General features: G+C 28.8%; 3 protein-coding genes across 5 annotated transcripts in view; 2 read left to right on the top strand and 1 right to left on the bottom strand.

The window, feature by feature from the left end:
• Positions 1-3,017: 3,017 nt before the first annotated feature.
• On the top strand, positions 3,018-9,118 carry LOC113376982 (ribosomal oxygenase 1). 3 transcript variants are annotated; one of them, XM_026617123.1, is made up of 9 exons: positions 3,018-3,173; positions 4,825-5,721; positions 6,600-6,748; positions 7,042-7,139; positions 7,275-7,456; positions 7,625-7,838; positions 8,100-8,280; positions 8,508-8,694; positions 8,795-9,118. In XM_026617123.1, exons 2-9 carry the CDS (start codon positions 4,841-4,843, stop codon positions 9,051-9,053), a joined length of 2,151 nt encoding a protein of 716 aa, XP_026472908.1. In that variant the 5' UTR covers positions 3,018-3,173; positions 4,825-4,840; the 3' UTR covers positions 9,054-9,118. The 3 variants fall into 3 exon arrangements, with proteins under 3 accessions (XP_026472908.1, XP_026472907.1, XP_026472909.1); XM_026617122.1 differs by lacking the exon at positions 3,018-3,173 and adding an exon at positions 4,414-4,574 and having other exon boundaries at positions 8,795-9,117; XM_026617124.1 differs by lacking the exon at positions 3,018-3,173 and adding an exon at positions 4,420-4,658.
• Positions 9,119-10,307: 1,189 nt separating this feature from the next.
• On the bottom strand, positions 10,308-14,006 carry LOC113377497. The gene is made up of 6 exons (XM_026617844.1): positions 13,754-14,006; positions 12,984-13,205; positions 11,937-12,396; positions 11,579-11,842; positions 11,182-11,506; positions 10,308-11,115 (listed from the first exon to the last, which is right to left on the bottom strand). The coding sequence occupies exons 1-6, from the start codon at positions 13,881-13,883 to the stop codon at positions 10,327-10,329; spliced, it is 2,190 nt and encodes a 729-aa protein (XP_026473629.1). The 5' UTR covers positions 13,884-14,006; the 3' UTR covers positions 10,308-10,326.
• Positions 14,007-14,994: 988 nt separating this feature from the next.
• LOC113375486 (uncharacterized protein PF11_0213-like) overlaps positions 14,995-27,803 on the top strand; it is an 18,336-nt gene continuing 5,527 nt past the window's right edge. The window contains exons 1-8 of the mRNA XM_026615419.1: positions 14,995-15,044; positions 15,828-16,911; positions 17,210-22,142; positions 22,538-22,639; positions 22,964-23,367; positions 23,437-23,943; positions 24,043-25,509; positions 25,675-26,126. Of these exons, the coding sequence (XP_026471204.1) occupies positions 15,931-16,911; positions 17,210-22,142; positions 22,538-22,639; positions 22,964-23,367; positions 23,437-23,943; positions 24,043-25,509; positions 25,675-26,126 (8,846 nt within the window). The 5' untranslated portion in view covers positions 14,995-15,044; positions 15,828-15,930. The remainder of the gene's footprint in view (positions 15,045-15,827; positions 16,912-17,209; positions 22,143-22,537; positions 22,640-22,963; positions 23,368-23,436; positions 23,944-24,042; positions 25,510-25,674; positions 26,127-27,803) is intronic.

A 27,803-nucleotide genomic window follows, 5' to 3' on the forward strand; every position in this document is an offset into this window, starting at 1 on the left:
ATGAATCATTTATTCGATTGATTATTAGTTATAAATAATCAAATTATTTTAATATATTCAAGTTAACCAAAAACATACTGTCAAATATATTATTTAAATACTAAAGAAGTACAAAGTTAATAATAGACAATAATATGAAATGTTCCTAGATGTTTTTCAGTCCTCACGTGTAACAATGTGCCATAACATGACGTGCTTTTTAATTACTTAATATAAATAAGTGAATTAAGTAGAATTATAGATTTTCTGAAATACTTACTTGAAATTTGCGATTAATTAATTAATACTCGACAAATTACTTCTCCTAGATTATTACTGTTATACTCAATGTGAGATATATTTTGTATGTATAGTTTGCAAGTATTGGTGTTATGTATATAAAATATTTTAAATATTTTGACACTACTTATGAAATTATTGTGATCAATTTTTAGTATCTATTATTGAAAATGTGTGTATTGTGAATATATTAAAAATAAATTGTATGAAATTATTTGAAGATTTTTATTTATTCATTGAATAGATTTTTGCTGTACATTGTAATTTTTCTTGACTTTCTTAGATGCTAATATTGTTTTGTATCTTATACTATTTCACCTTACTAAGCTTGTTATTGCATATTCATTCATTCATTTTTTGATAGAATGATTGAAGTTTTTTTATTTAATGTCATTTAATGTCTGTAAATAATCTAAATCATAACATGGATTTTTTCAACCCAGAAATTTTACATTTCGAAGAGAACGCAATTAAAAGATGATTCGCTGAGGGGTTGAATTTCAATTGCATAACAACAGGGTCATAAACAAATAATTTGACAAGACGGCCCTGAACGAAACAAACACGTGGTTCCTAAATAGCGTGTCAAAATCTTAAAAAATGACAAGATTCCATCGCTTTTTAAATGTCTCGTATACTTTTAACACATGTTAAGAACCACTTCAAGAAAAAACGTGACATTTCTCTCCTAGACTCCGAATAGTAAATACATAGTTTCGACAACTTATTGAAAGGTATGCATGTTCATTTGTGTGTTTTGCCGTTTGTGATGTTAAAAAATATATATTGTACCACTGTGCACATACACACACCATGGATTAATATTGTTCTCATCTGTTATATTAGAATACAAAATGTACAAGTTTTTTTTTATTATTATTGTTTTTTTATTAAATTCCCTACATATTATTTATTTAGTTTTAAATTTTATAGTTAAATTGATTGCCACTGAATGAAGGCTAAGATGCTAGCCGAAACGTATGGATTTTAAATAAATTTCTAAAAACTCTCATACTATTTTTATTGGTGTAACGCCCGACTTTTAAACTCAAATAATATGTATATACACACATACACACACACACACACACACATATATATATATATATATATATATATAATATATATATATATATATATATATATATATATATATATATATAATACAAACTCATCTTTGAAGTCATTAAGAGGTTCAATTATAGTTTAGATAATATTTGTGATAATCAAATCATATTTTACAATACTGTCATTGATCCAGTATTATTTTCAATTAGCCATGAGTGTGCATTTTTAACCGTTTTGTCAATAAATCGCACTTTTATCGTTATCAAGTACAAAATACTTGAGAAGTTGAGTTGGGGCACAGGTGCGTATGCACCTAATGAACATCTGGTGAACTTATGATGAGCTGATGAACATGATTTGAGCTAGCATTTACACACACATATACACACACATACATACACACACAAAAAAATCAGGCAAACATCAATAAAAAAAATCTAATTTCATTTACAATTCATACATTTCGGATATAATCCTAACCTTCATTCAGTGGAAACTAAAAATAAAATTTCAAACTAAAACAATTGGATGAGAAAGATTATAATTATAACAATATTTCACAAAGAAGTGCTACTGTGCTCACATAGAATTGTTCTGTACTAAATCTTTTAGAAATTTTATTCATTTTGCTAATCAATCGTGATTAACTTTCCAAAGGGTAAATTACAGTAATCGCAAGAAAGCTGAAAATGAAAATTTATATAGTATATATTCGGCCGAAGCAAGAACATGAAAATTTTTATAGATATATACGTTATAACCCATACTTATTATCAAAGTCTCTATAAAATATCTGATAATTTACGCCTAGAGATCATTTTTGTCTGCCAAACGGCATTTTTTTAATTTTTTATTGGATCTTCGAAACCTCTAAACTTGTCTTCCTAAAAATTGCATCAGTTCTTTATTTCGTCAATACAAATAAAATGTTTTTTGAATCATACCAATTGCACATTCCGTTCTCTCAAGAAATCAATTACCATTTTTGGCACTTTTTGCCCCGTAACTTCAAAACGACCGGCCTTTGCCAAAAACTAATCAGCACGTCTACTTATCAATATGAATCGAATGTATTTTGAATTATTCAAATCGGTTGACCCGTGCTCCCGAAATCGATGACGAAAATTTGTATCCGCACATACATACAAGCATCCATTTCTTCTAAGCCAAAATGTTCAGAACTTAAAACGTAAAGATATGCAAAAACATTTTATTTTCGATTTTTTTGCGATTAATATAATTTAGCCTACGGGAAGTTAAATATAAAAAAATCAAAGTTGAAAATATATAAAATATAAGAAAACAGAATATAAAAAGATATATAAAAATTTCATTTTCGATTTTTTTGCGATGACTATAACTTGCCCTACGGGAAGTGAATAGAAAATAAATATTTCAAATTTTTCAAAAATGTCCAATTTATTAAAAAATCTAATATTCCAAAGTTTTCAAGTTTTTTTAAAGCTTTAAATTTGCCTAAAGGCATGATGCCATTCACAACTAGTTTTTTCTTTTAAATCCCCAATGTAAATAAACGGGGCATTAAACAGGACCATTGAATTTAAAATAATAATTCAATGAAAAATGTGTTGTTAGCGCAAGCCTGTTATTTACTCCTGATTCAATACCTACACGAGTTTATCTTTCAGTTTGCGGACAAGAAGTGAAGTCAGCAATGAGTTTCGTATGTTGGTGTTGATTAAAATTACTTAGCACAGAACTGAACTGCTCCTTATCTTTACCAGTTGAACGCGAGCGAGACGTATTGTGTATTGTTTATGTTTATTAGTGTTAGAGAACGTTGATTTTCCACTGAAGTAATAAAGGTAAGTTAGTTATATTATTATTTTTTGTTAAATATAGTTATAAGTTGTATATTATATTGATTTTACATAATGTACAGGATTCTACTGAGACTAGTATTAATTTGATTCATAACCTAATTTTTACCCGGTTGAAAATTTAGTCGATGGCGATTTATAACAGAATTTCTCTCTATTATACAAGGCAAACATTCGTTTTGTTTCGCCAATATAGGTAGGTACATAGATAATAGAAGAGTATAGAAAAGAGTAAAGAAGGGTAGGTAGACAGGTAGACACGTTCCAAAAAAGTACCCTCTTATACGAAGCAAAGGACTAGTACAAATGGAGGGGTTACGGTTAACGCTAATGTAGGTTCATACGTTTTTAAAGAAGTATGACATACTAAATTAACTTTTCGTGTTATTTAATGAGAGATTCTAATAATTCAAAAACTGTTCGAACGAAATTAGTTGCGAATCGCGTTGTTTAGTTTTTGGTAAAGATACGCCGGGCCGTTTTTTCGTAATAAAATGTTGAAATTTTATGACGATTGTGATTAAACTTGTAGAATGATGTATTTCGTAGTAGGAAATAACATACTAAAATATTATAGGTCTGCAATAAGCGTTCGAAAACTATTTGAACGTCTATGTGCTCTTCTTTTACCTATGTATATGCGTTTCGTGTTTTGTGTATAGCTACTGATTACAGCTTACGTGCGCACTTTAATTTTTAGCGCACGATAAGGATGAAATGAAATGAGCTTAACAAATTAATTTAATTTATACAATTATAGATGGTTGAAAGACACCAATTGGAAATCGTATCGATTTTTATTAAGTCAAAATTTTATTTTCGAAATGAATTGTTGAACATTTTATCTAAGTACCGGAAGTTGAAACAACTTGCCTTAAGGCAAAATGCTACTAACGACTAGGTTTCTCCACGTTTATTGGACTGTTGTACGGCAATTTTATCAATACAGTTCGCTTTTAGTAGCTTTTATTGTTTATTTTATATTTCATTAGGGTTTTGCTTAATTATCAGACCCTGCTAAAAAAGTACCATGTTATAATCTCGAACCGTATCATAGCGAATCCGTGTTATAGAAGTATGGTTGTACGAGAGTAACCTGTAGTTAAAAATAGCATTAAATAGTGCCATTGAAGTAATATAATAATAATTATTACTATAAAATTGTTATCAATACAAGCCTATTATTTAGTCCTGATTCAGTAGTTACACAAATTTTTAAATTGATACCTACACTTAGTGAAGTCGGCAATGATTTGCTTATGCTTATGGTTATGTTGTCAGCTACTGTGTACTTAGCAAACGAGGAGCCGACAGCCGAGGTTAACGCGAGAGCACGTTGCATTGTTTATGTGCATTAGTGAACGTTGTTAGTTAAAAAATCTGAACGTAAGATATTAATGTTATTGTTTTTCGTTAAATATTGATTCATTAGTTAAATATTATATTGATATTACATAGAATCCTTCTAAGGTTAGAATTAACTTCATTCATAACCTATTTTCGCCTTGTTGAAAATTTAGCCGGTGTCGAGATACAACAGAACTTCTAATCCCATGTTCATGTCAACCTGTGATAATTTGTTATTCTCCTTAAAATTATCTTTATCATCTGCTATATATGATATTATTTTTTTTAGCCGGCTCTTTGTCGTTATGGAAAAGAGCTTGCAAGAATTACTAGAGATACGGAGGAAGCAGCTACAAATGGAGGAAGATTTGCAGAATAACATTCTTAATAAAAAATCTAAACGAAAAAGGACCACAGATAACGAAAGTGATGCGACAACTTCTAAGAAGATAACTAAGAAAGCTTCAAGCAAGCAGAATGCTGGAACTGATAACTTGACTTCTGCAAATGAAAGTAGCAGCTCTCTTGTTGAAATCAACACATCACAAAATGAAGAGCTTAATGAAGGTAATCCTCCTCAAAAGCCACAAAGAAAGCCTAGAAAAAAGCCTGTACCTAAGAAGTTATCTACACGGCAGAACTTAGCAGATAAAGTGAATATATCTGCAGAGATTAACGGACATAGCCCTGTTGCTGGTACGTCTGTTGCTAATTTGGATACAGCACAGTCTAATCACATGTCGCCAAAAGAATCTAATAGTACGCCTCAAAAGGGTACACCTTCAAGGAGTGGTGATTCCAGTATTGCTGACTCACAAGAAGTTCCTAGGTTACAACTAGTTGATCCATCCAGGCTTTTGGACCAAACTAAAAATGTTAGTGAAAAAACTTTGAGATCTAAGCATATAAAAGTAAAAGTTGGACAAAAAAACAAGAAATCCAAACAAAGTAAGGATAAAGTATCTAAACCGAGTGCTAATACATCCAACAGTAACTCGGAAGCATTACCTACCATTCAGAACGAAAATACTGATGCTAGGTTGAACTCAGATGAAATAATGAACTCGGATTCTCAAATGGTAGTGGATTTGACTCTACCTGAGTTTCAAATGACCCATAGTATTGTTGAAGGCAAAAAGTTATTTGCTTGGCTTGTTGCACCAACAGATTTACATTATTTCTTCAGGTAATTTTTTTCTTTAACAAAAAGTTAACAATATCTTAATAATATTGTATTCCACAGCATAACATTTTTCTGCAAGGAGACAATTTTTGACAGAATTGAAAAGAAGTTTGTCATTAGATACCAAGCAATTTTTTTGTTTTAAGTCAGTTGAGCTGGAATGCAGCTGCTAAAATAATTAGTAATTATTATATGTGAATTGATAATTTTGGTTTTATTTTTGTATGTGATCTCTATGCATGAATTTACATATTCAATATATAACATTCATACAAAAAATGCTGCAAAAACATATTAAATGTGACATTTTCACCCTCGGATCTAGCAGAGAAAAAACTTCTTAATAAAACTAAATTACTAAGTTGTATAGATAAAATTTGTAGTACAGAATTATAATACAGAATTCACTTGATTTTGATCACATAATTATATTAGTTTGTGAATTCTATTAAATTATAATTGTAAGCTTCAATAGGTTATTTGCATTTGGTTCTAGGGTTATTTTTAAATTATTGCGTACAATAGTGTATTGGATATTTTTATGTTTTAAACTTTGCTCGACTAAAGGTAATTTGTTACAAGCTCTCTTTTGAGGAGCGTCATGATATGCTTACAAAAACATGAGAAACTGGTATAATAGTGTATTCATGATACAGTCATACTTAATAAAAATTTTGATTTTTCATACTTAATTTATAATTTTGCATAGCGTTATTCTAAATTTTAACATGATTATACTCCGAGATTGAGCCCTTGAGTAGCATTTGTTATTCGGGCAATGAGTATTAAGAAGCTTTGATCTTATATGATTCCACAAATTTTTAATACATTAGTATCACATACTTACATTCTTTACTTAATCCTATTTTTTTATTATTTAGTGATGTGTGGGAGAAGCAACACTATCACGTAATTAGGAATGATTCATCTTACTATGAAAATGTAATGTCCTCTGTACAAATTGATCATTTATTAAGGCTTCAACGATTGGATTACACAAAAAATGTTGACATTACATCATATGATAATGGTAAGTCTATATCCTAACATTTTTTGTGAAGAGTAGTATGAACTAAGTTTTTAGATATTTATCACGATTTATGTACACTATTAATGCATAAATGATTTTGTGAATCAATGAATTGTGAAATGGAAGTCACTTGATATTCTTCAGATATCATGATTTATTGTAAAGATGTAAAATCCTTCAAAATCTTATCCATCTTCTTACCAATATATTTCACTAATTAACTAAATCTAGATAGTTACCTATGATTTACTGTTGCTATAACCCACGTTCAATTTTTGTAACTTTATTTGTAGGTGTCAGAGAAACACACAATCCAACGGGGAGAGCATTGGCACCAGTAGTTTGGGATTTCTTTCTTAATGGATGTAGTGTTCGGATTCTTAATCCACAGGTATCATTTGTATGGGGTGCACACTTCAAAAGTGTTAGATAAATTTTTGAAATATATTTCCGAATTCTTTGAATAAGCATTATTTTATTTTATGAAATCACTTGACATTATATATAGAATGTTACTACTTTGCAGGCTTATATACCCAAGCTGCACCTCCTCTGTGCAACATTACAAGAATTTTTTGGTTGTATGGTAGGAGCAAATTCTTATTTAACACCACCAGGAAGCCAGGGCTTTGCTCCCCATTATGATGATATAGAAGCTTTTATTATTCAAATTGAAGGGAAAAAGCATTGGAAACTATACGCTCCACGGTATGTGAATATAGACTAGATATCACAAATATGATTAATCTATAAATCAAATGATACATTTAATATTGTTTTTATGAAGAATTTTTTCCAGAAATTTTATTAAAAAAATTAGTTTATATTTTTATTGTGTCACATATCATGCAAACCATAATATTATATGTATTATAGAAATACTTCAGAAGTTTTACCTAGAGTATCCTCCCAAAATTTTACTAGAGAAGAAATTGGTAGCCCGATTTTTGAAGTTGACTTGCAGGCTGGAGATCTTTTATATTTTCCAAGAGGAACCATTCATGAAGCATATACTTTAGGAGATCAGCATTCATTACATGTTACTATCAGCATGTATCAAAACCATAGTTATGCAGATTTATTGGAGAAGGTAAAAAATAAGTAGCAAGTGGAATAGTCACACCAGAAAGTTGTAGTATTATATTGTACACACGATTTTTTTTTTTGTATATTTTTAAAGTTGTTTGCCCTAATCAATAAATTTTTATCTTCTAAAAATGCTGTTGTGGCTTTCTATGTATTTATCATCTAATCTCTTGGAATAGCCTTATTTGTGCCTTGTTTTAATTATACTTAGTTTATTCCTACAGCATATCGTTTGATTCATGATAACACAAATTGATGTTTTCAGGTTGTTCCTGGAATGTTACAAACAGCTGTGGCAGAATGTCTTTCTTTTCGTAAAGGACTTCCTTTAGATCTTCCTAATTATTTAGGTTTGGTTCATTGTGACAAAAGATCCCCCAGAAGGATTCAACTTGTCAATAAGATAAAACAACTCCTTATTCAAGCAGTGGAATATGCACCTATAGGTATGATAATTTTAACTTACATAGATCTTAATTTTAAGTGAAAAAGTTATCAAAGAGAAGAACTATTATTCTCAGTTTGATGAATGCGGCAAAATAAATAAATAAAACGAGGTGACCTTTGAAACTAAATGTTTTGTTTCAAATGTGTTGATGAAAATTTATTTGAAACAATTAAGATTTTGTTATTATTTCATGTTTAATGCAAAAAATAATCTGTGTATATGTAGATGCAGCTGTTGATCAGATGTGGAAAGAATATCAGCATAGTGCATTGCCACCAGCCATAAATGCTCAAGAACTACCTTGTACAGTTTTCGGTGATGGTGAAATAATGACAGAAAATGGTACTATAAAAAGAAAAGTACAATTGGCCCCAAACACTCAAATCAGATTAATCAGAGCCAACGTTCTTAGGTTAGAACAGAACTGAATTTGAATATTCTGTGATTAAAAATATTTGATTATAAAGAACTACCTTATTAGTATTTCTAAGTAATTTTTATTTATTTTTTAGAATGATTCATGAAGATAATCAAATTAGAGTATATTACTGTATGGACAACACCAAGGAATATAAAGAAATAGAACCTCAGTATCTGGAAGTTGATGAAGTGGAAGCACGTGCTGTTGATTTCTTACTGGGACAGTATCCCTATTTTTCGAAAATTGCTGATTTACCTTTGCCGACCTTAATTCAAAAAGTGACTTTGACACAAAACATGTGGGAGAAAGGTTTGCTAATCACAGAAAAACCGCTTCAGACCATAGACTGAATCTTTCTGAGAATGAAAGAGGTATTTATATTATTATACCCATTTTTTAAGCTAATGCTCAAACAAAATATTTTATACTAAAATATTTGTGATTATAATATTTATTCTAATTGAAAGTTTTATTGAACTTGTTTAGTCAATGAATTAGTACTGGTTACATTGTATAAAATATTTTTTTATATACCATATGTGAAGTTTATATTATATGAATTATATTTATCAAATTTATATGAAAGTTGTTTTTCTTGACCGGGCATAGATTTTGTTGGAGATGAGTGTAGATTTTTTTTTTGACATAAAACTTGTTCAGTTCGGTTAATAAAGTTCACAAATTTAAAAAATGTATATAATATAACATGAAAAAATAAAAGTCAACTGCTTATAAAAAATAATTTATATTTATACAATTAATATAAAGATTTGTGATGATTTTAAGATTTTATGTATTGAATACAACTAATATATTAAATCACATTGATACAAATTTTAAAAAATCTTTTAAACTGCCTGGAGTCTGACTGGAAATTTTTCAACAAATTGGTGCTGATGTTTAGCAATTCTATCATTTGTACGTTAATACATAAGTAAAAAAAATATCATCCTATGGTCTCTAAATAACATTTCGAATATATATACCAATATGTAACTACAAATTAATGATTTTGAATACATTTTGACATGAGCCCTTTTCTTAAACAAACAAATTTAACATCATTATTGCCACCAATGGTACTATATTTAGTGAATTGAAAACAAATTTTATTCTAATATAAGAATAGTTACAACTAAAGCTGGATATTATTATACTTTGTACTAGTATTCTATGTTAAAATATATAGAGTATTCTTGTATTCTATGTATAGTTTTTAATGAATATATAAAAAAAGTTTTACTTTTGCGAATATTGAGCTCATATCCAAACATTAAGTCTAAATATTTATTTTCTGTAAACGTCTAAATTTGAGTTTAAAACTATTGTAAAAAAAGCAGTACAATCGGAAAAAAAACGATTGTAAAGAAATATGCCTACAGTTTGTGATTGGAAATACTACTGCTGCCTTAAATTAAAATAAAAAACAAATAAAATGTTAATAAAATCATTAATAATATGAATTCTCAAATAGCTTTTTTTAAAAATAAGATTTAGGTAAAAATAAGTCCTTAAATTAAAAAATGGACTTGGATAAATTACATAAAAAACAAATTTAAGTTAAAATTTTAAAATGCTAAAACACTATCACCATCAATAAAAATAATATTTAAAATGATTGTACTAAAGTAGTCTTCTTAAACTCTTCTTAATTTTTTTACTGTTCCGATAAGTTTCATTTTCTTGAGTTAATCTGGTAGGACTACGCTCTTGTAATTGTAGTTCAGCCTGAGGACAAAAACCATCAACATGGGCAGGTCCAAGGCACAACACACAAAATGCATATCCACATCTAGAAGAATCACAATTATATTCTATTATTTGATTTTCATTTTCATTATCTTGGTGATTTGATTTATATGCTAGACTGTTGATGTCACAAATGTTATCTTTCATTGTCTTATCAGATCTTTCTCTAGAGAGGCATACATTATCTGTACAATTTTTTTTCTTTCGGCTACTGGTGGAGTTATTTAACTCATTCCTGTTTGACCACTTCAAATTGATTGAAGCTTTGTCATATAGTATTTGCTTTCCTTCAGATTTAAAAATGCTTGAGTTGTTTTCACTATTATTTTCAAACAAACTTTTACATGATATAGAATGATTTGCCTTAATTGCTTTTTCATCTCTGGAACTTGTTTGAGAGTGTTCTTTGAAAATGTTACTAACTTCAGCATTTTGGGAATTCCTTTTGTGAAATTTATTACCTATACCTTTTCCTTGGGAATTTGAATATGAATGATTTCTTACTTTAGCTTTTTTATACTGCAAATTTTCTTCCTTCTTTTTAGATTCAAAACAGTAATTATTTGGAGAACCTTTATTTAATCTCTTCAATGATGGATGTGCTGGGCCTGAGCATTTAGGACATTTTTTCAGACATTTTTGAGGATCCAATTTTTTTCCAGCCTAAAAATATAATAACATTAATTGAAATCGATTATGTATTCATTATGCAAATGATATTTTAAACACCTGTACGAATTTAAGTAAAGTTGCTCTTCTTGGACTTATAGGTGGGCTGGCACTTATATTGCTATTATTATCACTGTTGCAATTTAGCACTGCAGTGCCTTTTATTCTTTTGTCATTACTATTTTGAATTTCAGCAAAATTTTTTCTACTAACTATATTTTTCACTTCATTCAATATGTCGCTTGCTTCACCAGAATTTTTTTTGGCAGCTAACACATAATTCTCTTTATCCCGACGTTTTTCAAGTAAATATTTCGACCTGCGCTTACTTGCTCTGGAATCTTTCAAACAAATATCACGCCAGCGTTTAGAAACCATACAGAACCTGTATGAATAAAATGGATTTGTATTAATTATAAATATGGGTATATTATTCCTTTTAAAGTTATGAAACTACCTGCATAAATCCTCATCAAAAAGATACTTCAGAACACCCCAAACCAAATCAAATTCAGCAAGCTTATCCATGATATCAATTTTTTGAAGATGTAAAAACTCTAATTTAATTTTAGCAGATAATTTTTTATCACTTTTATTTTTTGTATTTGTTTTATTCTTATTTGGGGATATTATTTGAGTAGAATAAGCTGACTTTGGAGGCGTTATTGGTCTGAAGTGATATAAGATATTATTTTTCTCAGACTCGGCTGATATTCCTAATCTAGAAATAGTGTGAAAAAAAATTTTATTATTTCATCAACTTAATATTGGAAATAATTTTATATGCAAAAACATTATTTTCAATTTGCAAATACCTTTTTGTGGGAGTTCTTTTAATATTAAAATCATCATTCTTAGACACCTTTATGCTTAAGCTTTGATTTTGTTCATAAAATATTGGCGGATAAAATTTATTAATATTTGATTCTGGATTAGGTCTTTTACTATTACTGATAGGACTAGATATTACTATTTTTGATTTCATTTGCTTCTCAGGAGTTACTGGACAGGATTTGGAGTCTGACAAAATATTATTCTTATTTTGTTTTCCAAATAAATCTTTTTCACTTTCAAAATTATTATTCATAAATTGTTGAATAGCTCGTTCTTCTACAGATGAATGACTGTGCTCGAAAAATGATGAACTTTCAATGGCATTTTCAAATATTGATTCATTGCTTTGTTCTTCAATTAAAGTTATCAATGGCATCTGAACTTTAATTTTTTGTTTGCATAATCTTTTATGAGACCTATGTATCTCCATATCTTGATCACCTTTAAATTATCATACATTATATATATATATATATATATATATATATATATATATTATAGATTTTTGTGATATGAGTGGAACGAATATTAAATGTTAAAATATGAACAATACAACAGATTTTTAACATACACTTTATTTGGTAATTACAGATGTTTCGAGACCTTGGTATGCCTCATCGTCAGTGTAATTTCAAAACAATTACTTATATACTGCACATTCTTTAATATTTTGTCTAAATTACATTTAATTTTTGAAAATACAAAAAACACAATAAAGTGTGTGTTAGAAATCAGAATGGTATATTGTTCATATTTAACTAAATGTTATATATATATATATATATATATATATATATATATATAATTTTTTGTAAGTGATGCACAATCAATAAAAGGTGACTTAATTGAATGTAAAGGGTAATGTGAACTAGTTTGAAGAGAAAGGTTTGCAAGTACATTATGTCGAAAGAAAAATTTGAAAAGTAGTTTAGTTAGGTTCCAGGGAGGAAAAATGGGACACTGAATGCATGTACGTATTTGAGAACAAACCACTGATAATTATTAGTATTCGAATAATTGTAACTTACTATTCTTTTTATTCACAGAAAAAACATTGTCCTCAAGATAACCAGAATCAAATTCAGGTAAAGAACTATTTGTTTCAATCAAATGGCTATCGATCATATCAGTAAGGCTTGATGCTCGTTTTCGAGGTCTTGTCTGACCTCGTAACTTAGGTGTTTCACATGGTATTATAGCAATAGGGCCTAACTTTGTAGAAGATGAAAATAAGCTATTATCCACAGAGCCTGGAACAAGTAGAGAAAATGATCGAATTAAATTTTATTCACTATGCATTGTGTGTTACATAGGCATATGAACTTATATACTAAAAAATGTATACTATATTTTCATTATTATTAGTAAATTTCAGATTACGGTCTAGTCATATTCAATATTATTGTTAGTCTTATTGGGCTATCTATCTTATTTGGAAAATGCATTGAATTTTTAAACTTTTGATTTTCAAAAAGTTGTTTGTTTTTTTTTCTTTTCGTTATGTTATTGTGCCTAATATATAAATGCCAAAAAAAGGTTTTAAACTTCTAAATTTATAATCAACAAGATCTGCCAATTTGTTTACTCTTAATATTAGATTTAATGTCAGTAATGTATTATTTCGTTGTTAGTTTACACAGCCATAATTCAAGAAGGCATGAAATTGATTATCGATGACATACAATAATGTTCTGAAGTTGTGTATAACAACTGAGTAAATTAACAAGGCAATTAATTTACACAACATATAGCAATTACAATTTTATATGTAAGGCATAATTAAATTTCTACTTATTACCTGGTGTTGTATAATAGCCACTTTCTCCCGAACTCCATATTGATAAACCATTTGAAATTTTGTCATTTTTTATTAGAGGGGTACTGTCATTGTTTGGAACTATTGTTACAATGGTACTTACGTTATCCATTATATAAAATATTTATTGCATAAAATTATAATATAAAAATATAAGCTTTCATTGATATGCTTAATATTTGTAAAATATTTCAGATATATTTGGCAGCTGTGTTGTTTTTGCCATTGAATTTGTTTTGTTTTGAGTACAGAAAAATACCATTAATTCCTATATTATATCATATATATTCATCCAATGCATCATTATTGTTAATCAATGAAAATGAACATACAATTTTACTGCTGTAACTCAGAAATTTGCAAGTGAAATCACAACATAATTTATTCTTCATAAAGATTCACTGAATTCTACCATATAGATTTCCCTATGTATAAATGCCTCCATATATTCATTTTTTTTTTCAAAACAATTCCATTATTACTAATTCTATATCTTAATAATTATCGAATTTTAGTGCCTGTATGCATAAGCAAACGCAAAGCAAATTAATATACAATAAACAAGCTGATAGAAGCTGTCATTTTGACGCCAACATGCTATTGACTTTATGATATTTGTGGATAAATTTAAAAAACTTGTGTTTTATTGACTGAATGTGAATGATAAATAATTATGACCTGAAAATGTACATATGAAATGAATATTAATTTATTATTTATTTTAAATAAATGTATCTTCATATAAATTTTAAGTTTCTATGTTGATAAACAACAAATGCGTAGCAAAGTTATGGAAAAATTTATCGAGTGTTCTTTATATTTTTCACACACCTGTCATTAAAATTTACTGTTAACGCAATTGAATTAGCCTATTCACAATGAATACTTTACAATATGTACAAAAAATTAGGTTTGATTTGAGCATGATTTGAGAGAATATTATAATCTCATATTGGCTAGGACATCATATTCTAATATTGTCCAGGGGCTAGGCATAGATAAAAGAAGAGTATATCTTCATAAAGTTTCACTGAATTTTACCATATAGATTTCCCTATGTATAAATGCCTCCATATATTAACTTTTTCAAAATAGTTTTATTATCCCTGTGGGGGCAAGGATTTGATTGGATTTGATCAGAGGTGCTGTTAGCTAGTCCGTGATTCAATTGTGACCAACTTTATAAAAGAAAATTTCAAATTGCCAACCATATTTTAAGTTTCGCGAAAATGGCCGAAAGTGAAGTGAAGTGTCAAATACGTACGTGTTGAAAGTAAGTAAAATAAGAAAATAAATACCGTCTTTTGACATCTTTATTAAAAAAATGGCTTAATAACTATTAGTAATATTATAGTAATAAGTATCGTTAGAGAAAATGATTGTTTCATGAATGCACATTTTCGCCTTTACGTGTTATTGTTTTTATTGTCTACCTGGCATGTATAAGATTCATAGAGAAAAACGTTTATTTCGCAACATTTGTTTTACGTTTGGACGACGCATATTGTTACACGTAACGATAAAATATTAAATAATAGATTATTTAATGATTGTAATCATACTTAAGGAAACAAACACAATTATCCATTATCTTTGTACACTATCTAAAATACAAACAAATACCAAACTATGCACTTCTTTATTATAATATTCGAATTATAGCGCCACTCGGATTCAGTAAAATATTTTAATATTCAATTAATACAATACATACAGGTATTCAGATATTAATATATTTACAATTTATTTTATGAAAATGACTGGGTTTGAAATATTCAAGAGCATGTTAGATATTTACAAAATATGTGGTATTGAACATGCCATTGTTATCATAATATGAACATTCTTTAAGAGGATGAATGATAATCTATGATGTTGTAAAATAAAATTGTTTGTGATATTGCTTGTATTTTAAATATGTTAAAATTATCTGCTTTTAAAATATGTAAATTTAGTGTCCAATTTGAAGTGATTGGTTGTTTGTAAATTATAAATAATTATGAATTATAAATAATTTATTATAAATGCAATTCTAATCAAGAATATATTATTTTAGGATGCTACTAGTAGGTGATAATAGAGAACTTAACATGCAAATATGACATCTTTGACAAATCAATTATTAAAAATAATAACAAGTTTGTCTAGCACTAAAGGCGATGGATAATTTGAATAGAAATAAGTATTTGCCGGGTCAAATACAGCAAACCGCTCATCATAATGCAACTGCTCATTATTCTATGCCACATCAGAGATATGGTGATGCAAGCCAAGCGCAAGCTGATCCATTTCACATACCAAGTTCTTGTGACTATTCCCAGTTATGGCCTACTCATCAACAAGCTTCTCAAACAAGGCCATATAATACAGTTTTTGATCCCAGGAACTATAATACCGCTGCATTAGATCACCAACCACGAAATATATCTCCTAGATGCACATACCAAGAAAATTTGTCAAGAATAGTGCTCCCAAATACACAACCAAATCAGCAAAGTGTCATACAAGAAATAAATAATGAAAATAAGTATGAAGCAAACTCACTAGCGTATGCAAACATCAATCATGTGTACAACCCATACCATCATCATCGATTGTTAACAAATCATGATTATTGTCCCCCAGAACTGTTTCCTCACAATGCGGGAGATGGTTCCCAAAGCATTTTACCAAGAGATGATGCTTTACATAAGGTAGCATCTAATGTCCGATATGTACCAAAAGAAATAGCAAGACCTTATGCTACAAAACCCTTCAATGAGTCTCACCATTCAAACCCAAGTTGTTGTGGCCCATCGTCATCTACGGCATATAACCATGAAATCTATCAAAATCATCAAAGACTTTTAGACAAATCCAAAGTGACAACTACTGATTATGCTAATCATCAATCAAAATTATTTGAGAGGCCAAAGCTGACACATTCAGAATATATTAATCATCAAAAAATACTTGACAGATCAAAATTGCACAATTCTGAATACATGTATGGTAAATATGGTGATGTTCTATCACACTACGAGGATTTAGCTCAAAATTATAATCCTAGGACTATTAATCAATATATTAGTGGCGATCAAAAAGCATATGCAGCCATGCAAAAAACACTTTATAACAGATCTCAGCATTTTATGCCACAGGTATTATAATATATATATATATATATATATATATATATATATATATATATTTGAACTTATGACACCACACGTATGCTCAAGATACATTTTCTATATTTCTAAAATATACAAGTTATGTATTCATAAAATAGCTAAGCATTTTCATAATTTTTGTTAACCATTATTGGCTTTTCTATGTTATGAATTTGTTTTTACACAATGCTGTATGCACTTACACACAGACACACACGCATTTATATATATATATATATATATATATATATATATATATAATGTGAATTATGTTGCTTATTTTTAGGTGAATGCACAGCATTCAAGAGTCCAACCAAATACATATGAATCCAGTAGAATACCTTATCCGCAAAGCAGCTATGATGGGGTTTTAGCTAATCATAAATTGTATCAAGATTATCAACAAAAAAATAACTCGGTAATAATGAAGCCGGAAAGCTTGCATCCATCTGTTATTGTTAGTCGACCTTTGGATAGTAACCTCACTTACACAAATCGACTTCAAAAACATTGCAGAGATCAAACCTTCAGTAAAGCACCCACCATGTTTAATCATAACAATAATAACTATCCCAGCTCTTCTTCTACAAATATGAGATGTATGGAAATTAAACAACCACATTATGAAGACAATTACGGCCCCAAATATCCAAAACAGGACATTTATTATAACTCAAGGCAGCCTCAATACATTTATCCGTCCACTATATATTCTCCTAATGTGATATCTCCAACAGATTCTAATGTGAGTGATACAAGTTCAACTAAACAATATTTGTTAGATGAAAGCAATTATGTTAGTCGAAGCTCAACATCTAGTAGTGTAGGAAGTGTTTTCAATCATGATGGAGAATTCAAAAATCCTGCAAAGTGTGTGACAAGAAAAAATATTACTGAAGTGGCTGCCAAGGAAAATTATGCTAGTGATGTTGAAAATTTTATAAATACGTCTATTGTGAAACGGTCATCTGAGAATGATAAAGACAAATTAGATTTGCGCAAGTTTCTCTCGACTTGGGATGAAACTGATGATGAAGTGATTAATCAGGAAACAGAAAAAAATATTACAAATGTTAGTTCAAATGAACAATTGTATGTTTTGGAATATACAGATATATCAAGTGAGGATTTAGATAAATATAAGCATATTACACAAGTTACAAAGTTACCAGAAAATATTTGTGGTTTTTCATCTGTCGTGAATGACCAAAGTGCTACAGGTATGCAATATGTTAATAATGAAATCAGGACTACTCAAGATGTTAATGCTAATAATTTCAATAGCTCAAAAGAAAATTCTTCTATATCATACAATAATTTGAATTGCAAGACTGTTGAAAAAACAGATCAAAATCTTACAGTTATTTCAACTAAAATAAATGACAATAATATATCATGCAGTGCTTTAGATAAATCCATATCTAAATGTCAGGAAACTAATTTGCAGTTAATTGAAAGGCCACCAAGCCCAGTGGATATTGAAACCATATTATCCCAGTCTGTTATTAGCAAAGACGCGATTGCATGCAGTTTTGATATAAAGCCTTGCGATGCAGTTCAGAAGCAATTGACTGTTCATATATCTCACACAGATATTCAACCTAACAATGCTGATTTAAAAACTACCACAGACATAGGTGTTCAGACACTTTGTGAGCAAAATATTGAAAAGCTGAACCCTACCTGTGAATCAGATCCAAAACGACTATTTTGGAATTATACCCAAGCGCAAAAATATCCAAAATCTATTGTAAATAGACCTGATTATTATCAACAGAATTCTATTAAGCCAGTCCCTAGTTATCACTTGCCAGGTGATTCAAATACATTCACAAATAACTATGTGAATGACCAAGTTTCAGCTGATTCATGCAGATATAGTGATACGAGTCAAGAAAAAAGTATTTTGACTGACTGCATGTATGGTAATAGTAATACAGTCAAAGATTTTTCAGTGGCACGAAATATTTCAGGAAACTTCAATGCATTATCAAAAGAGTATAATGGTGTAAATTTTAGTAAAGATAGTTGCAAAAATCAAGTCATTAGCAAAACACCAATATCACAAATTCAGAAACAGTCTTTTAGCATTGACAAAAATAATGGCACAGGGGAAAATTTAATTCAGACAGATAACCATTTTAAAAATAATCATATGACATTTGATTCTATGCAAGAAAATATTACAAGACAAGTAAAATCGAACATAGAAAATAAATTTCAAATTTTGTCTGATGTTTTAATAACAGACAGAGATAAGAAACATATTTTGAAAAACTGTAATTATCAAGATCCATTAAGTGAACTATCTGTTAGTAGTTTAAATAAACCTTCATTAAATAATATAATCACTCAGAATGTAAACGATTTTAAAGCTGGCATTGTAATTAAATCAGATGATAAAAATGATGAACAAGAGCTAAGCAAATCTGATAATATAGATTTCAAGAGTGATGGACAAAATGAGAAAGATTTCAGAGATGTACCACCTAATACTACCATTTCTAATACTAGTGGGCAAGACCAGAGTTTATACTTATGCAAGGAGAATGTGGAGCTCAAAAATGTAGTAAAAGGAAATAATTCTTGTGATCAGAAATCTGCAGATAGTGCTTTTGTTCATGGTGATAATATTGTTGAAGAGATTGCTCCAAATGAAAAGACAATTGAATCATTGACTCAAAAGGATGCTATTGTAGAGAGCTATAGTTGCAAAGTATTGGGTAATAATAATATCAAAATGATTTTTACCAAAGAGAAAAGTCCCAAAGAATTGAAACAAAATCAAAGTGAATATTCAGATGAATTAATATTTAATTTGGATAAGAAACCAATAAGGATGCCTGAGAGCAGTAACATGAAGAATAGTTTAACTGAACAACTTTCTGGTGTAGATATCTTCTATAAAACTTCGTTTTCTGAATCATTAACCAACAATGGAAAATTTGCCAGTAGTAATGCAAGCATTAATTCTGCTGGTACTGAAATCTTTTCAATTGAAAACAAAATAGATGGTAATAAAATAGCTGACTTTACACCTTGTAGATATTCTGAAGAGTGTATTAATTTATCTGATAAAAACAAAATTTCTTGTGATGCAGTCAATAATAATACCACCTGCCAAGAATTTGAGAATAAGGAAGTTTCTTTAAAAGAATGTTCACAAAAAGATGATGTGAAAAATGAAACATCAATGTCAATTCATAAAGATAAAGTTCCTAATGAATTTATAAGTAATTGTTCTATTCGAAATGAAACCTGTATTATTACTAAGAGTGATCATGAGTTACAATCAGTCAATGAATGTGGAAATTTTGCTGTTCTAGACAAAGATGTTAATCCAAATAGCGAACTAAATTATAAGATTAAAACATCACACTCAAATATCTACCAAAATCAGTTTAAAAATGTTGATGACAATCAAATAAACATTCACAAATTAAATGCTCCTATTCAAAAGTCATCTATCAAAGATCAGTGTGATTTTATTCCTAAATGTGACAATGAAAGTTTAATATTTGAAAAAGAAAATAATTTTGGACCACATAACAATAATAAGGAAATTGTTATTAGGAAAGAGGAATCTACCTGTCAACTTAAAAATAATTTAACAGATATGACATTTGATGAGATCTCAAATGAATTGCAATATAAAGAAAATAAATCCAAATATGATTTGGGCACTGCAATTAATGTAGATAAATTACCAGAAAGCATGACTGTAAACGATGTAGCAGATATTGAAGCTTCAAACACTACTGTGATTGAAGATGAAAACATTAATTGTGAAGTGGAAACGGCATTAAATTTAAAAATAATGACAAAAGATTTTGAATATGAAAATAGAAATAAAATGCATGAATATGTAAAAGCAGATAGCAAACTGGACGAAGTCCCTGGAATGGTTTTGGGTAATTTGGTAGATAGATTAGACACTTCTAAAAACGCTATGTCAACTGAAATTCAATACAAAGAGCTATTAGGCAAACATGACTCAGAATCATATGATAACACCTTGTTAGATGATACAGATAATCAAAAACATAACAAAATTATTGACCTTGATCATCAAAATGATTCTTTATCAGGCATTTCTAAAATAACCGATGATAATCAAGAACTAGTTTTAAAAGGAATGCAAATACAAAAGTTGATAAGGAAATATAAATCGAAAAGAAAAAGCAATCTAAGTAGGATTGCACTTGATAGTAGAAATAAAATGTATGATTCTGATAATGTGAAATATGATGATCCTTCTACAAGATCAGAGACAGTTAATTCATCAGTCTTTAATGCAGAATATTTAAAAACAACAGCCAATGTAATTGACATTCCTTCAAATAAAACGGATGCAGAACCATCTATAAGTTTAAAACATTTATCACATTTCAATAATTCTATTCAGTCTTTGAAAATAACACACTCCAATATTGACAAACTTAAGTCTGATGTATCAGAAACAATAGAGACAAGTATTGAGACAATGTGTGAAATGAATGAAAATCTTCATGAAAATAATGACAGTAATAATGATATTTCACTAGTGGACCAAGAGCAAAATGAGATATCACATTTCGGTGAAACTCAAAGTTATAACATTGAAACTAATGCAGATTTAATTGATAAAGAGAAAATAGATAAGCCATTGCAAGGAATCAATGATAAATCTGAACTCAATGTAAGCAGTAATAATTTATCAGCAACTAATACAAATTTTAGCAAGGATGATATTGGAGAAATGTATAGTACAAACACAAAAGTACCAGAAAAAACTATTTTGTTTGATATGCCAGTCAATCAATTTTTAGGTAGTGATAAGAAGATGCAAAATATGGCCAGTGTTACTGATGAAATAGAGAAGTTAATAGCTGATGGTGCTGATGAGCAGGAAACTGAAAATTCTGTTATTGTGGATAAATATTCTAGAATTTCAACTGTTGAGAATATTCATTTGGAGCATGCATTGGAAATGAAGGAAGCAAATCGAGATGAAGTTGAAGCAAAGAAAGATGATGAAGAACATATAGAATTAGAGTCTCAAACCTCTGATAATCTACAGAAGTATGATAATAACTGTAGTGAATCTTCATTGGATATTGTCTATTTCCAATGTGATGACAGCACATTTACTTTGGATTGTGAAAATGTTGATTATGGTAGTCAGCTGTATCTAACTGATTCATTGGAAGTAGTTTTAGAAAAAGCTGAAGAGAGCACAGGTTAGTGTAAATTCATATTTATTTATTTTTAGAATATTCAATCAGAATTCTTAATTTATGTTTAAACCTATATTTTTGACATTAAATTGAAGTGAAATAATTTACATTTTATCTTAATGACGAACTATTTTCCAATTCAAATGCTGAACACACACCAAAATTCGATAAAAATATATATATATATATATTTTTGAAAATTTATTGAAAAAATACATGTACACTGTTCATATATATATATATATATATATATATATATATATATATATATTTATATATATATATATATTATTATTATTATTATAATTATTATCATATTTGAATTTATTTTTTAAATTTACTGTTCTGAATGATTTGCACCTGAAGTGTTTGGTTTATTATGTTTATATTATTTTCAGAGCAAAATCTACACATAGTATTGGTTGAAAAAAAGAAGATTGAAAGTCAAGATTTACTTCAATTTGCTGTGAAGACTGAGGAATGTAACAAAGAACTTTCAGGTAATGATTATTTTTTGTGTATTTATAATCCAGACATGGAATGTATTTCTGAATCTGATGCACCTATAGAAAATTGCAAGAGCGTACCAACAGAATGTTCAAAGTCTTTAATTTCTAAACAAAATATAGAACAAAATTTAATACCATTTGATGAAAACAGTGCTATTTTACATGATTTGCAAGATGAATTATCTCTAAATAATTTTCCGTTTGTTGAAGAAATTGTATGTGATAAAAAAGTAATATTTACTTCTGATGATGACAGTAATAGTAATGCTCACATTGATACTAATGAAACCATTATTTCTGAAAATGTCGTTTTAGATACAAAAATTAATACAAATTTGAATACTATAAAGGAAATGGAAATAGGTTATAAGAAAAATAACTCACATAATCATTTAACAGACCAAAATAAAAGTGCTTTATTAGAAAATGGTTGCTTTGTTAATAATGCTGAAAATTCTAAGTCATTGAAACACAACAACAATTCTGAAAAAATGTGCACTGATCAACAAGATTCTTCTAATTTAAGGGATAATTCTGAGTTGTTAGTGATAGATGAATTTTCTAATAACTCAAATAATGAACAAATTGACACTACTGCAAAATTGTTCAAATTAAGAAATATGAAGTATTTAGAAGCAAACAATTTTATGGATGACAATAAAAAATTGGAAAGAAGGCAGTCACCTGAAGTTTTTTTGAAAGATGAAATTTCAAATAATGTAGACGACATATTTATTAATAAATCTTTAAAGTTTTCTAAAATAGAGAATATTCAAGATATTCTACAGAAAGTTAAAAAACATAATTTCCGTTCAGTGAAAGTTGTTAATAGAAACACCAAAGAAATAATAGAGTATAGAAGTATTGATAAAAGTTCTGCTAATAACGTACACACTGTCAGTAATATTGATAAAAGTGGTGAGCAAGACGGAAATAATGTGCAGCCTACTGACATTGCAGATGACTTAAACTGTGTTGATGTGGATAGTGTTGACACTGAAACTTACTCGAAATGCGACAAAAACATTAAACTTATTGATAAACCACTCAAGAAGCAAATTGTAGTTTTATCAGAAAATGATTTTGATGACGGCTGTCCAAAATCGAATACTAATAATAATAACGACCCCAAAGAAATTTCTTCTCATATTTGCTACCTTCAAGATAGCGATTTTAATACCAGATCAGATTTAAGTCGGATCATGACTCCGAAACATATTTCAACACCAGAAATACCAAAGTCTAACGCAAATAATTATGCGACTTTAGATCAGAGTTTCCATTTAGATCAAAACGTTCAAAATGCGCAAATTAACAAAAATAAATACATTTATATCGATCCTAATAAAATTGAACAAGATTTTAACAGCAATTTAAATAATTTAAACATCAAGTGCACAAGTAATGAAGGGTGGTGTAATGAAAATTCTGCAAATGATACTAATTCAAATTATGAATTTTTTGATATGATTTTCAAAAAATTGTTAAATGACCGATATAAAGTTAAACGAAAAATCAAATTGAATGATAATGTCAATCTATGTGAAAATGACAGTGTTTTCAATGATGTATATATGAATAAACCTAAACAGATTGCCCAAAATAACTTTGATACCAAAGATAAGTTAGACCAAAGACGTTTGAGAAAAAGTGTGATAACGCATTCTGGGTTTGAATTTCAAAATAAAGATTCAGTTAGGAAACATAACGTCAACATAGATTTTGAAGACATTGATTGCGCCCATCATTGCAAGGAGACTATGCTTTCTGAGGACATAAATAAAAAATCACATAGTGATAACATAGATAATACTTTTATGAAGAAATTTACAATTCAACAAGAAAGGGCCACAGATATAATTATGGGTTTTGAAAAAATTGACTCTCCAGTGGTACAATCCCATGAAGAAATCAGCAATTGTGAGGAAAACCAACTTAACTATGATGTGGAACATTCTTTAGTTCGTTCGCAACAGAGAAACGCACTTGAGCATGAAGAGGCAATTTCGAAATCTGGTTCTTCAGATGAAGTTGATAAGGAGTTTGAACATAATATATATAACACAAAACAAAAAATGAGCATAAAACCCGAAGAATCTATAAAATTTCAACCTGATCACTTTAAAGTGAAAATAAAACAAAGAAATAATTTTTACAATAGACCGAAGATACAACGAAGACATAGCATTGCTGCAATATACTACACTGAACAATCGACACAAAATCTAAATGAAATTATAAATAATTTAGGAAATAGTAGTGAGTCTGCTGATAAACCATTGTATGTAGGAAATAGTAGTCATAGGGATAACAAGGGTTATAAATTGCTTATTAGAAAACGGAATTTTGCGGGTGATTACGTTAATCCAAAAAAACAAAGCGAATGTGTTGAAGATGGTTTAAAAATACGCGATGAGCGGCAAGGGCACGATAAGGAGAGAGTTGAAAATAATTCAGAAGAAAATAATTCTGAAACTAAATTTTTGTCCGAAGACCTGGTTGTTACAAACAAAGAAATTGTTTCCTCTATTAAAGTAAATGACCTTAAACTCTTGAATAATCACGCCAATAATAGCTCTAAGAAATCGCGTCTACAAACTGAAGACAAAATAAAGGTAAACCGTTCTATTGATGTTTATTCGATTCCAGATGCACGAACTGACACGTGCCCCCGAAGCAATAATATGTTCGACATATCTACGAAGCCAAAGATTCAAAGTAAAAGTCGAGTAAATAGCAACGCAATTGTTAAGAAATTGCATGATGATAAATGCGGGAATAATAATAACAATATTATTGAAAACAACAATAAATTTGATTCTAAAGCCTTTTCATTGAATGAAGAGTTTGAAATAAAAACTGTAATAAAAAATAATTATGCATTTTCTGACGATTTAAGTGAATTACCTATTGAAACCAAGCATAACAATTCTAATAAATACAAATATAAACATAAAACTTCTTTATTGGACAAATTTAATAATGAAGCAAATGAAATCGTTACATGTAATAGTTCAATCGCTCAGGTTACCGAGAATGTCAGCGATGTACATAATGATCCTAATGAAATTGATGCTATCACCGAGGATGCAAATGTTATTGAAAAAAAATCAAATAAAGTCTGCTTAAATAGCATTATACCCAAAAATCAGTTTAAAGAATATGATCTCGAACTTAAAGCAAAATCTAGAAAAAGAAATTTTGAAGACGCACTAAATAGCATAGACGAACAATATCACAGCAAAAGTTTAAAGAAGAAGCATTCGCCCAAACACGTAATTCCGAAGTTGGTGATAAAGAAAGATGACTATGGCGTACATTACGCTAGTGAGAAAGAATCGAGTTCTTGCAATTCTGCTTTGAAAAATGAAGAAAAGAAAAGCTTAAAGTCTTCTGCCTCTCCGTACAAAAATAAAGATATGGGAAAGGATAATGTTTTTTTCTCAAATCCTTGTACAACAGAGCGCAAGGCTCTTAAGTTACGAATTTCGAAATCGAATTTACAGAAACAAAAATCTAACATCCACCTTTGAAAGCGGAAGAAGTCCAAAATATTGATACCGCAGTTTCATCTAATTCTTGCATTTTACAAACAAGACTCAAAGTTCACGAATCGAAATTAATGATAGAAGAGATAAATTCGCGGTTGCGTGACACTGATTTGAAGTTAGAAGCATTTTCGAACTTCAACAGCTTATCGGTGAATTTAGAAAAACGCGATGACATCAATTACCTTAGCAAGTGCCCGGAAGTAGAATTAAAGTTTTACCAAACGATAGTTTGTCTATCGTTGATAGCGCGCGCTCTTTTAAAACTTTCGGAGCGAATACTATAAATATCGATGGATTGAGCCAGAGTAGTAATATAGTAGATAGTAGCAGGGTTTAACACGTAGTAAGTTGTGATAACACTTTGTTAAGTTATTTCTGATAATTGTTCTTTCATTTTAAGAATGCATTCCGAGAATCTAATCATATATGCAGTAACGCATTCGACGAGAAGGAATTCAATTGAAATTCTTTAAATTATAATATATAATATTCGAATTCTTTCTTTAGCTGTGCAATATAATATTTGTGATATTCGTGGTCGATCATCGCTATTTGGCCGTGAATTTTAAAGTTATAATTAAATTGATAAATATTTAAAGCGCTGGCGTGGACACGAAAGCAACTTTAACTATTAATAATATAAATATTTTAATTCATTTAATCTTTCAATGCTTATGTTCTTTTTATAATAATATAACAGTCATCAAATGCCATATTATTAATTTATTTTATCCGAAGCAACGTTACTTACTATAATATATTTATCCGAAGCAACGTTACTATAATATATTAATGAAATTTTATTAAATTAAAAACTTCAGGATGGTCGCGTCGATGTCTATGACTCGAAAATAACTAATCTATTTAAAATATTGACTGAAAAATCTTAGTTAATAATATTAACTAAACTAAGAAAGTACTGATGATTCTTTATAAAATTGTATAAAATATAATTCTTTCTGCTACATAGTTCACACACATTATGATTGGCATTATTTTATATTTATATTATAATATATATATATATATATATATATATATATTTGTAAAAATTTTTGCAGCCCAACCGTCGAATTAAAAAAAAAGATTAAATAACAAAATTATTTATTAAAATAATTTTGTTATTAATCTTTTTTTTAATTCGACGGTTGGCTGAAAAAATTTTTAGAAAATGTATCAACGTGACAAAACTTTCATCATATATTATATTATATATAATATATATAATATATATATATATTATGTACATGGTATGTATGTATGCATGCTATCTACCTAATCTTCGTATCCACAGTTATACCATGCCTTATATATAATCTCTTTTTATTGAAACCGAACCATGTTTTTTAAATTCTTATTTTGCATCCAAACTTTTTAGGAAATCCAGAAATTTCCGTAAGTTCATTAATGTTTGCAAGAATATTATTAAATTTCAATTGTTTCTAATGCATGTGTAATATTGATATTGATTTCGAATATTTTTACTATTATTTTGGGGTATTTTGTGATATTTACACTATTGAGCAATTATGCGAAGGGAGAAAAAAAAAACTAGCCTTTCATTGAAAAAACACTCGTACTTCATGTTGGGTTTTTTAAATTTA

This window comes from Ctenocephalides felis, unplaced genomic scaffold (assembly GCF_003426905.1).
Source record: "Ctenocephalides felis isolate EL2017-DRISC unplaced genomic scaffold, ASM342690v1 CF-g0.4_SCAFFOLD_01886, whole genome shotgun sequence".
In the NCBI taxonomy this organism is placed as follows: Eukaryota; Metazoa; Arthropoda; class Insecta; order Siphonaptera; family Pulicidae; genus Ctenocephalides; species Ctenocephalides felis.

Coding starts and splice junctions, on each gene's coding strand:
- LOC113376982 (XM_026617123.1), top strand. CDS start 4,841: ATGGAAAAGAGCTTGCAAGAATTACTAGAGATACGGAGGAAGCAGCTA. Junction 7,140..7,274: donor TTCGGATTCTTAATCCACAG/GTATCATTTGTA, acceptor ACTACTTTGCAG/GCTTATATACCCAAGCTGCA. Junction 7,839..8,099: donor ATGCAGATTTATTGGAGAAG/GTAAAAAATAAG, acceptor TGATGTTTTCAG/GTTGTTCCTGGAATGTTACA.
- LOC113377497 (XM_026617844.1), bottom strand. CDS start 13,883: ATGGATAACGTAAGTACCATTGTAACAATAGTTCCAAACAATGACAGT. Junction 13,206..13,753: donor TGGCTATTATACAACACCAG/GTAATAAGTAGA, acceptor TACTTGTTCCAG/GCTCTGTGGATAATAGCTTA. Junction 11,507..11,578: donor TTTGATGAGGATTTATGCAG/GTAGTTTCATAA, acceptor TTATTCATACAG/GTTCTGTATGGTTTCTAAAC.